Source organism: Sphaerodactylus townsendi, linkage group LG03 (genome assembly GCF_021028975.2).
Source record: "Sphaerodactylus townsendi isolate TG3544 linkage group LG03, MPM_Stown_v2.3, whole genome shotgun sequence".
Lineage (NCBI taxonomy): Eukaryota > Metazoa > Chordata > Lepidosauria > Squamata > Sphaerodactylidae > Sphaerodactylus > Sphaerodactylus townsendi.
In genome coordinates, this window is record NC_059427.1 from 75411048 (window position 1) to 75423449 (window position 12402).

General features: G+C 39.1%; 1 protein-coding gene across 5 annotated transcripts in view; it reads left to right on the forward strand.

Moving 5' to 3' along the window:
• The window catches only part of EBF1 (EBF transcription factor 1), a 422414-nt gene that overhangs the window by 369531 nt on the left and 40481 nt on the right, over window positions 1–12402 (forward strand). For all 5 annotated transcript variants that reach the window (XM_048487679.1, XM_048487684.1, XM_048487680.1 and 2 more), the window contains exon 11: window positions 2843–2931. In XM_048487679.1, coding sequence (XP_048343636.1) covers window positions 2843–2931 — 89 coding nt within the window. The remainder of the gene's footprint in view (window positions 1–2842; window positions 2932–12402) is intronic.

The following is a 12402-nucleotide window of genomic DNA, read 5'->3' on the forward strand; positions in this document are numbered from 1 at the left end:
AAATTTGCCAGCTTTGTCTTTCGTATTGGCATCTCTGATATCTCCACAGTTTCCATGTAGATTGTGTTTATTTTCTTCAAATAATAACATTAAAATGTATCTAATTCAATTATTCTCTATTCCATCTCAATGAGTTTCCTGAGACTTTCACAAACTACGAGTTCCATATGATATTTGAACTGGTTCTTTACATTGCTGATATTAAGTGTCGATCATTCTGCTTTAAGTTGGAAGAATGACTTGAGATACAAATTCCTCCCCTATATATCAAGCAGTCATTCAATTAATAGTCCAAACTTTATTGATACAGCAGGAGCTCATTATATGAAACAATGAAAAAAAGAAAGACAACCTTTTAAAACAAAATATAAAATTTAAGTGCTTGTATTTTCCAGGCATAATTGTGAAAGTAATCGATTCATTTAGTTCAGAAGGTCCATTTGTCTAAAGTGTGGTACAAGAAAACTAACAATGAAAGTTGCAGTTTTGGAAACACAAAATAATTTAATCCCCTGCTCTGATTTTCAGAAATAAGCTTCATTTTTTCTTCTATTAAATATCTTGGATTTTATGAGCTACAGCTTCAGAAAGGCTGTGTGAAGAGTTTCCAAGGCTTACTCTGTGAACATCTAATGTGAAAGAAAGTTCTTCCTCAAGGGTTTAAGTAGTAATTCATAAAATGGAAAGAATAATAAATATTGTGCCTTAACTGATAGACTAGCATAGATAGACAGATTTTGTACACCTGGGTGTAATTTTAGTTAATTCACACAAGAGACAGGTTGAAAGTTTACTGTTTAGATAGAGGAAAATGGCTTAAATCTTATATTTGCAAAAATGATTACATTACCTGAAATGAAAATGCTATTCTATTAGCTACTTCAATAAGCATTGCATTTAGAAAAGTATTTTAATAAAGAAGTTGCTTGAAGTTCCACGTAACTTAAAATACATAAGTGAAGGAAAGTACTTACTTTGATTTAGATGTCTTTTGGAGATGTAATTATTGGCTTTTTACTCACCTATGTAAAACAATGTACTTTGGTAAATGGATTTCTGGCCACTTTAACACATTTTTTTCCCTCTCTCTCTTTGTCTTTTTTTTAAACATAAAAAGTAAGCACAGTCAATCAAAGAATTTTAAGGTTTATTTCCTCTTTAGAAATGATTGATAGCCTTTTAGATTTACAAGTTGACAAGTTAAAGGGTGCTATTGGTATAATTATGTACTATATTCACAGTCTTTCAATTTAAATGTCCTTTTAAAACCATGAGATTATCATACCTGTATTTTGAAAAGTAGGCCAGTCAGTTTGGGTTGGTACACAAATTGCTTCCATTAGCCTTGGGACCTATTTGAATTTAATACAGTTTTTTGAAGTCGGTAGTACTTTCAATAGTACTTTTGAAATTTAGGGTAATGGGAATGCTTTTTAACTATGGTATGCACTAACTTGTTTTTAATGTATGGATGGAAGTCAAGAGCACAAATACTGAGTTTTTTTAAAAAAAATCATATTGATATTTTTCCACGTATCCAAAGGCATTTTTAGTAGGTCATTGTGGACAGAGGAACACATTTTATGTAGGACAGACAAAGATGTCTACTCCATCTCTCATTGAAATCAATGACAAAATCTTCCAAGGATGTAAAAAAGAACGAATTCATTCTCTGACAGCAGTGATTAAAGAGTTAATCTGGAATGTAGCCAGTTATTGCAATGAGGATCCTATTTATTGTATCTGTGATTGGAACATATATTGATTGGACTTCCCATCTATATGTTTTACTACTTGTTTCTGCAGAACTAAGTTAAATTTAGATCACAAATGGCTATTTATAAAATAGAGCAGGATTCAGTATCAAAAGTCTAAAGGATATATACGTTGCTCTAGTTTGAAGCTTATTATATTTTAATCAGCACAATGATAGATATTTTGAAGGAAGAAAAAACTATATGCTCTCTGGACTGTGCCACTTGAAACAGACTGCTCCACATAGTTTTTATCCAGCAAGGCTGGCTCTAAATAATAATAAAAGATCACCGTGACTGTAGAACTTTAGAAGTACCCAAGCTTTTTATATTATTAGGAATTGTTTATTTTTTCATCATCCTGTCTATGATCAGATGGAGGTGTGGTTCATTGTAAAGCATGCAAATTCACTATTCCTTAACTTCAGGCCAGTCTTTACAAAATGTGATTGATGACTGCAAATCTACATATGCCAACAATTTTTGGCAAGGTTGCTTTATCAGTGAAGAACTACAGAATAGCTGCTAGCTACACATGCTGTTCTTTTTGGTTCATGTGATTTATTTGTTGTGAGTCTAGATTACTTCATAACAGCTTGAACAATAGCATAATCTATTTCTTCATTGCCCAGTTCTCAAGGAAAATATATGCAGCTTTTATAGCTCAAATCAAATACATAATATAATTTGGAAATGCAACAGGCTCTTTTCTTTTCACTTTTTCCCCCAATCCAAGAGGATCTTCTTATAACTTGACAGGGGAAAACTTGAAAGGTAGCATCTGAAGCATTTATCAAATGAATTTTATAAAAACTCCCTGAATTATAACATTTTCCTACTTAAATCTGTTTACAAAGAGTCCAGATTTGCTGTCATCATGTCACAGATACTCAGCGAAAACTCATATCTAACCTCAAACAGTGTTTAAACTATAGCTTCCCAGTCATTGCTGATTTAAATGGCAGAGAGCATGGATGGAGTTTGCTGTGACTGTTTCCAGATATTCATCAGTGTTGCCTTTTATTGTACTCTGTAAGGGAGCACCTTACCTTTCTGCTTATTATATAATTATGTGTTTGTTGTTTCAGCTCTGAATGAACCAACCATTGACTATGGTTTCCAAAGGTTACAGAAGGTCATCCCAAGGCATCCTGGTGACCCCGAACGCTTGCCAAAGGTCAGCAAAATGTGCTGCATGTGTAAATTAAAAGTTTTATAATAATTTTGATTTGTTTTGAAACTAATAAGGGGTATATGTGCGTGCACATGTATTACACACACATTTCTAGTCCAGCAGGAATATTGCTTTAATAGAATATGGTTAACATGTCATCTAGCAATATTGAATGCATGGAGAGGGAAGGGGGGATTATTCATATTAGCTCTACACTTTCACTAGAGGGAGAGAAATATGTTAAATATACTGGGGCATTCTGATTGGCTTCCTGTGGCCTTTCTGCCTGCTAATGCCCCTTTTACTGGGCCAGACTTGCATCAGCTAAAGTATAGTTTAGCTTATCGTGCTGCACAGGGGATTTCACAGCAGCTGGAGAGTTCTGCTGTTTCTCATGCCTCTCGCATCACCTGTCCTCCCTTTGGAGGAGGTGCTATTGCGCTGCAGCATGCTGTACCTGGCTACCGCAAAACCACCACCACTACCACCACAACCCTGGTGGATTGCACTGCTTATTTTCCATTAGCAGAGTGGATAGGATTGCTGGCTCTGGGTTGGGAAATATTTGGATGTTTTGCAGGTGGAGCCTGGGGAGGGGGTATTTGGGGTGAGGAGGGTCCTCAGTAGGATATAATGCCATACGGCAATTCTCCAAAGCCACCATTTTCTCCAGCGGAACTGCTCGTGGTCATCTGAAGATCAGTTGTAATAGCAGGAGTTCTCCAGGTGTCACCTGGTGGCTGACAACCCTTTCCCTCAACCTCTACCTGCAGCCAATATGACACAAGGGGGATCTGCAGCAAGACGGGGGAATCAATGGGAATCACCAATTTTGTCTGGATCTAACAACATGTCTTATTCTCTGAACTCCAAATTATTTATATGTTTAGATTTCTGGATGAATACATAAGCACTATGCAGGAGAGCATATATGCAGTGGCAAGATCACCTCAGAAATATATTATGACATTAATGTCTGGAATTGTAATAATGTGATAATATTGCTGTTTTGGCAAAAAATATACTAGGAAACACAAAATATTGTTAAATGTGGAAGTAACATAATCTCACCAGAGTACTATAAGTCTGTGATGCAAGATAACTGCTGTATTCTGCCACAGCATAATATTTTATTCACAGTGTACAACATTCATGGTCATCTGAATTCATGTCACTACTGGTTGTATTTCTAAAATTTCTTGCCACCAGAATAATGACGACAGATGACATAACTGTTTGGGGTTTCACTGGTTCAGTAAGGAATGTATGGTGCTATGAGTGTAGCTAACTGCTACAAAGGTTCAGAGATGGCTTGGTGTTTATGTTATTGATTGTACCAATTAAGAAAAAATTGGCACTAAGTTGTTTGGACCCTTTCTAGATGTTGGCCTTTTTGCTGTAGGACCATATGTCCAATGTCTATATTTGTATGATTTAAATGATTGTAGAAATAACAACACTTAAGAGAAAGCTCTCACTTCAAATGGTGTAGTGGTTAAAAGCAGGTGGATTCTAATCTGGAGAACCAGGTTTGATTCCCCACTCCTCCACCTGAGTGGCAGAGGCTTATCTGGCAAACCAGATGTGTTGCTGCACTCCTACATTCCTGCTGGTTGATCTTGGGCTAGTCACAGTTCTTCAGAACTCTCTCAGCCCCACCTACCTCACAAGGGCTGATTCCGCATGGGCCAAAAAAAGCAGTGTGAAACTGGTGTGAAAATGGTGTAAAAGGGTTTAAAACGGTGTAAAAGGGTTTATACTGTTTTCACACCGTTTTCACGCCACTGTTTTTGGCCCATGCGGAATCAGCCCATGTGTTTGTTGTGGGGAGAGGAAGGTAAAGGAGCTTGTAAACCACCTTGAGTCTTCTTACTGGAGAGAAAGGTGGGGTATAAATCCAAACTACTACTACTACTACTCCCCCTCTTCTTCTTCATAAGGATATGTGGAATTCTACTTTCCATTTAACCATAATGCTGTGTGGCACAGAACACTATTCAAGTGCAGAACAATGGTTTTAAAATCTAGTTATTTTCTATCTTGCATCCTCCCTGCATGATCTTGAAAACATCACCCTCTGTACAATATTTTTGATATATCATGTACAGTAAAGAATAAAAAAACCTTTAAATTTACAAATTGGTAAAGAAGCAGTGTAAAACTGGTAAATGTTAATTACATTTCATTGAGAAGCACAAATAATGAATTACATACACATATAATTATATACACATATAAAATGACCATATGAACATACATGTCTCATTGATCATGTGAAGCAGTTCAGTGCACCAACTGAATAAGTATGAACAAATGTGCAAAAGGTTGAATACATTTTAGCCCCCCCTCCCCCCCGCAACTACATTTTACAAAATTAGCTGAATATCATACTATCTGTGGAATTGGTGCTTTTCTAGCCATCGGAATCTTCAGATACAGTATACCCAGTTTCCCTGTAATCTGCAAATGTATTGACTCTAGTGGATTTATTAAATTTATATTCCCCCATACTGGTTCATTAGTTGTTCTCAACTTTTTTGGTTACTTGATTACTTGGTTACTTTGCTTAGTTGGGTTTCTCCTTTGTTCGTTACTCATTGAATTTTACTCATTGAATTATATTGATAACTAGTTCAAAAGGTGATCAGAGATCTGTTGGACTGGTAGAGTTGAGGGGTGTGTGTGTGGGGGGGAAATTTGATAATGAACATAGTGTAATACCCAGAATAACTCTGAAACTGTGGCACTCTGACACTGAAAGGCAAAGCCATACACAAATTTGCTAGCAAGAAGTCCTTTTTATTTTTGAAGGTTGGCAAACCTGTGTACACAGTCCAGTGCATTTTCTAAGTGGGTCAGTGTTTACTCAGCAAATGATTAGAGCAGATGGTGTAATTTAGACTCTATGAAAAACCGTAATATATGAAGAAAAGCAAGGACGATGTGGACCCATTTAATATTATATGTGCAGCCACAATGTTCCTCTAAAGGCCCTTCCTCTGAGCAATCCAGAGCAGTATGTATAGGTTTCTAAGTAGTATCCCACATCCAGGTGCTGACTGGTTAACTATTTTTGCAAGATTCATCACATGTTTTCAGATCATGCCATTCTTTTGGGTATTAGTTGTGTGTGTGTGGGGGGGGGAGTTGCTCTAGAGATGCTGATGCCCTATGTAGTGGACTGCAACGTTTGCATAATTCTTATGCAGTAGTTTGTTCTAAGCTGGAAAGCCTCAATGTCAATTTTAACCGCTTTCAGAAACATGTGACTCTGACACTGAAACTCTCTGAAAATTGCATCAAACCATGCTGTGAGCATCATTCAGATATTTCATCTAGCTTTTACAGCATTGGTGTGGGAAAAGATTTTTTCAGATCCTGCCATATAAAGGAATTGACTCACATGACTAACTATTCATTCAAGCTTAATGATTTGTTAAATTCATATTAATACACACACACACACATACACCATAAAATGGAGGTAGCAAATGGAAAATACTAACCTCATAAACATGTTTCCTTCAAGGAGCAGTAATGCTTTCATACACACACCGTTTTCAGGAAAGCAACAAAGGCTGCATTTGTGTATTTTGCTCCATGGAGCTGAAAATATCTAGTAAATTGATCCTGTGGGAGTAATAAATACACATTACTTTATCTTGTACTTCATGTCTTATACCCCTGAGCCTTGATAGAACAACACCACTTAATAGACTTTAAAAAAAGAGTAATTACAGTCATTGGTTGTGTGATTTTTCAGCCCTTCCAGCCCTGCCTGACCTTCTAATTTAGCTCACCATGTCTAACTAATGCATTTATATTCATCTTTTATGAAGCATGTGTAGTACAAAATTGACTTTGCAGCCTTTAGCAAGCTGTCTTACCAGGTTGAGGATCTAGTTAGTCCTGTGTTCTGCAAGTGTGTGAGAGAGAATTCTTCCTTGTGCTTCTGATCAATTATTGCTTTTTAAAAATCCTTTTGCCAGTATAAAAAGTACTTATTCAATTTTTCCATTTTCCCTTTGAAAAGCTGTTATACATTTCCGCATTATTTACAGCCAAACATGCATGCAAAAAGATGCAAGCATTTCTAAAATGATTACCACTAATGTTTCTGCTTGTCAGGAGCGCTGAAATTTCCCTGCACTTTGGCTTAAAACTTAGCACTGTTACCTCTTAAGAATTACAGATGTATAAGATCATTCAGGGCTGATCTGTAAACACGGCTGACAGTTTATGATGAATGATGTCACAAAATGTTCAATATGCTTCTTTGTCACATTCGCGCATGCAGGCATTAAGAAGTGGATTGAGGGAAGACTAGAGGAATTCCCTCTTCTGAGAGAACCCTTGAGCTAGAGAGCACACAGACAAATCTCTCTCCTGTGTTTTCTCATAACTTCCTACCCAGTTCACTCATCCAGTAGAACACAATTGTTCTCTGTGCATTTCTTTTCTCACCATATGGTATCCTCATTACCATTCACTAAGGGTCCATATGGGGAACTTGTGAAGTGAACTGTATTCATTTTAACTGCCAGATGAGCAGTCTTTTGCTTTGCAAGCTTAGCTTAAGTCATCTGCTGCCTTTATGTTGTTATGGCAACACAGTACCAATAAAAAATTCTAATCTACTGTAAGTGTCCTGGATCACAGTATTTTAAATGCTTGCCGTAACTGTCCTCTAAAGTGAGGATGCTTGTTCTTTTAGTATGATAAAGGGCTATTGCCAGCTCCAGCAGGTGGCAGTAAAGAAAGTGTCTTGTTTTTTCCCTGCAGAAATCATATAATTACAAACCAGCATTATATTAGAAACATATTTGTTGACTTCTTCTCTGAATTGTGTTACAAGGCAAGGCTTCTTCTTTATCTTTTTTTTTTTGCACCAGTTGTAGAATGATGCCAGCTAAAGACCTTTTGCTGAAGCTGGGCTTTGAAGCAGACCTCATTGGAATTCTATATTCAAAATAAGCCACAAATCTAGTGGACTGTTTGTGTCTGTGCCACTCCCCTGAATTACTCAAACGCCAGGCTAATTAAGAGCGCCTTAAAGTAATGGAAGTGGGCAGCAACATCCTTAAATATAAATCATTTTCACCTCTGCAGGCCACATGATATGTTGCATCTCTGTCTCTCTGCCTATATTGAAAGTGAATGTTTGTAGTCTCACTTCATCAGTTCACATTAGCCTCATGCTGAATATTTAAACACTGAACAATTTGAACACACCATGAAAGGATGCACTTTCCCTTGGAACTGCAAAGGCTCATCCAATAATAATTTAGTAAATCAACCATTTAGTAGCTTGCTTGTACTCTGCATTGTGCCAAATGCTATTCAGCTCAGCTGTATGCCAGCTAGAATTGAAATTCAGACTCCAGTCATAGGGAGGCACTCTATTGCTCATTGGAGAGACCAAACAGAAAACCTCCCTTCCAGGGAAGAACTGACACATGATGCTTTTTCATAAATCAAGCATGGTGGCAAATTCAAGCAAGAGTCAATTATATGCTGCACAGTCTGTTTTAATTATATTTCTTTTAAAACTATTTTGTTTGGGCATAAGTCATTTTATAGTTTAGGGAGTCTAGCTGAGAAGTGTTATGACAAGCAAAATGTTATCTCTAAATTAAAACCCACCATGGGGACAGTTTAGATTTGTATCCAATGTGGTGTACTTGAATAACTGTCTGAGAACCTGGTTTCTACAAAGATCCTTGCAAGTTGGCTCTCGAACTGCTCTTGGACAGTGCAGTGTATTCTCATTCTACCTTATAAATAAAATGAATTATTATTGTTAGAATGTCATACATATGAAGTTCATCAGAGGTTTCTTTAATCTGTTGCTGTTTAAGATGTGGGTTCTAAAAGCTTTACTGGAAGGAAATTCAGGTCACTTGATAGGTATGATGGGCCAGGTTGAGCAGAATATTGAGAAGAAGTGATCTGGAAGTTTACACAATTGTCCAGAAGATTGCTAAAGGGCTAGGCCTGTTAGATATTGGTAGATTGATATGTGTGCTCTCTGTTTCTCATGGTTTGTTTCCTCAGTTTTATATTGTTAGAAATATGTATCTGTTGATCACACTGTGGAAGCCTTAGGTGTTTCTCCCTTTACTCCTATAGTGAACATTCATATGTGACAAGGTTCACCTGCCAAGGATCTGGACTGGTAGGGTGAAGCAGTTAATTCCTGTGTGTACAGCATATGCCATCAGAGATCGTGGGTTAGTAGTTTAATAAAGGATGGTTTAAGCTTTACATCAAACCTTTCACCTACCTTCCCTGTGACCTCATATAAATCTCAATCTAGTGGAGTCACTTAGTGACCCATAGTCAGCATACAATTCATAATGAAATCCCTCATTGTCCATTAGGGTTGGTCAATACTAAAAAAATTCGGTAAAATTCGGATTTGGGTATTTTGGGGCATAAAATGATTTGTATGCCCGAATCCGAATCATAGCCGACTCGGATATGCCTGAAAATTCGGGTAAATCCGAAAAATTCGGGTCCGTTTTATTTTTTTTTTGAATTTTTAGTGTTTTTACACGTTTTGGCCTGCAGGGGACGCAATTCTTAAGCTAGCGGCACCAAAATTTCAAGATATCATCTAGAGACTGTCCTGATGATTCTCCCCAAGTTTGGTGCAGTTTGGTTCAGAGGGGGCAAAGTTATTGACCCTCAAAAGGGGTGCCCCATCCCCCATTGTTTCCAATGGAAGCTAACAGGAGATGGGGGCTACACTTTTGAAGGTCCATAACTTTGGACCCCCTGAACCAAACTTCACCAAGCTTGGGGAGTATCATAGGGACAGTACTTGTATGATACCCTGACATTTTGGTGACAGTAGCTCTAAAACTGCACCCCTCACAGTCACCCAAAGAAATTTCCCCAGATTCTGTGCTCTGTAGTGGCTGGCTGGCTCCATTACAGCCAATGGGAAATTTCTGTGGGAGGGCTGTGGAGTGCACATTTCTCATGGTAAACCCACAAAACTTTCAGGGTGTCTTCAGGAGAGTCTCTTCATGACACCATCCAGGTTTGGTGACCGTTGCTTCAAGGGGTTCAATGTTATGGGTAGGGTCCATCTCCCACTGCCCCCATAAGCAAAGTTCCTCAAACTTGGATGGTGTCATTCAGAGACTCTCCTGAAGATACTCTGAACGTTTTGTGACTGTACCTTGATAAATGTGCACCCCACAGCCCTCCACCAGAAATTCCCCATTGACAGCAATTCAGAAGTCCCTGCAGAGCACAGAATCTTGGGCAAATTTTTGGGGGTGCCTGCAGGGGCGCATTTTTAGACATATCAGCACCAAAATATCAGGGTATCATCAGGAGACTGTCCTGTTGACACCCCCAAGCTTGGTGCAGTTTGGTTTAGGGGGGGCCAAAGTTATGGACCCTCAAAATGGTAGCCACCATCTCCTTAGCTCCCATTGGAAACAGTGGGGGATAGGGACCCTCTTTGAGGGTCCATAACTTTGGCCCCCCTGAACCAAACTGCACCAAACCTGGGGGGTGTCATCAGGACAGTCTCCTGATGATCTGATCCCGGGCGTGCCACTAGCTTTAAAAATTCCGGTTTTCATGTTTCACCGCTCTTGCACATGAAGCCTGCTGGAGTGAGTGAGCGGTGAAACACGCAAACCAGCATTTTTAAAGCTAGTGACACCAAACTTTCAGGGTATCATCAGGAGACTGTCCTGATGATACCCCCAACGTTTGGTGCAGTTTGGTTCAGAGGAGCCAAAGTTATGGACTCTCAAATGTGTAGCCCCCATCCCCTATCAGCTCCCATTGGAAACAATGGGGGATAGTTGCACCCCTTTTGAGGATCCATACCTGAACCAAACTGCACCAAACTTGGTGGGCAACATCAGGACAGTCACCTGATGATACCCTGATAATTTGGTGCCGATACATCTCAAAATGCGTCCCCTGCAGGCACCCCCAGAAATTTGCCCAAGATTCTTTGTTCTGCAGTGACTTAGCTGTATTGCTGTCAATGGGGAATTTCTGGTAGAGGGCTGTGAGGTGCACATTTCTGAAGGTATGGTCACAAAACTTTCAGGGTATCTTCAGGAGAGTCTCTGGATGACACCATCCAGGTTTGGGGAATTTTGCTTCAGGGGGTTTAATTCTATGGGACCCCAAAGGTAGGGGCCCATCTCCCACTGCCCCCTGAAGTAAAGTTCCCCAAACCTAGATGGTGTCATCCAGAGACTCTCCTGAAACACCCTGAAAGTTTTGTGGGTTTACCATGAAAAATGTGCACTCCACAGCCCTCTATCAGAAATTCCCTATTGACAGCAATGCAGCTAAGTCACTGCTGAACAAAGAATCTTGTGCAAATTTCTGGGGGTGCCTGCAGGGGGTGCATTTGTAGATGTATTGGTACCAATATTTCAGTGTATCATCAGGAGACTTTCTTGATGATGCCCTCCAAGTTTGGTGCAGTTTGGTTCAGGGGGGCCAAAGTTATGGACCCTCAAAAGGGTAGCCTCATCTCCTTAGTTCCCATTGGAAAGAATGGGAGATAGGGACACCCCTTTTGGGGGTCCATAACTTTGCCCCCCCCAAAACCAAACTGCACCAAACTTGGAGGGTATCATCAGGACAGTCTCCTGATGATACCCTGAAAGTTTGGTGCCGATATGTTTAAAAATGCGCCCCCTGCAGGCCGAAACGTGAAAAAAACACCAAAAAATAAAAACGCAATTCGGCTGGTGATCTGAATCCCATGGATTCGGATCTGTTAAGATTCGGACCCTGCTCGTCCGAATCCATCCGAATCAGTACAGATTCGGTAAAAATCCAGATTCGGACTGTCCGAATCTCCAACCCTATTGTCCATTACTGCTTTATACCTTTTATACCCATCTCTCCAGTTAGACATCCCTTCTTATGCCTAATTGCTGTCAACTGCTATAGCAGTTTTACAGCAGGTTTAAATTAGTGTTGTTCTTAGTCAAAGACCCAGCTGTATAGTTGCTGTAGTTGATTGATGTATGGAAGAATAGAAGTTATGCGAGAACAAAACTCAGTGACTCTGGGGGCTGGTCTTGTACGTTTTGGGGTCAAGGATTGTCTCTGTATGTGTGCGTGCATCCTATCTAGGAAAATATTTTAACATCACATGACAAAAACGATAGTTGTCAGTATTGCACCTGACTGCAGCTTTATTTTAAAAATGGAGACATGGAAATTCAAGGCAGAAAAAGAGCACTACCTGGAAACAGTTTCAGGTGCTTGTTAAAACATTTTTTGTTTGTGGGAGGAATGTAATTCATATGAAGCACGGAATTAAGGAAAAGAAAACTGAAAAAGGCTGAATTGCACACAGCCAACATCCATGTATTTAATTCACAGTTTGGCCAAGTTTGTGGATACTTAAATCTGAGTACTAATTTGGAGCCCTAGAACAGACAAGACAGATCTTTCTGTAAAGCAGAAAAAAACTGAAAG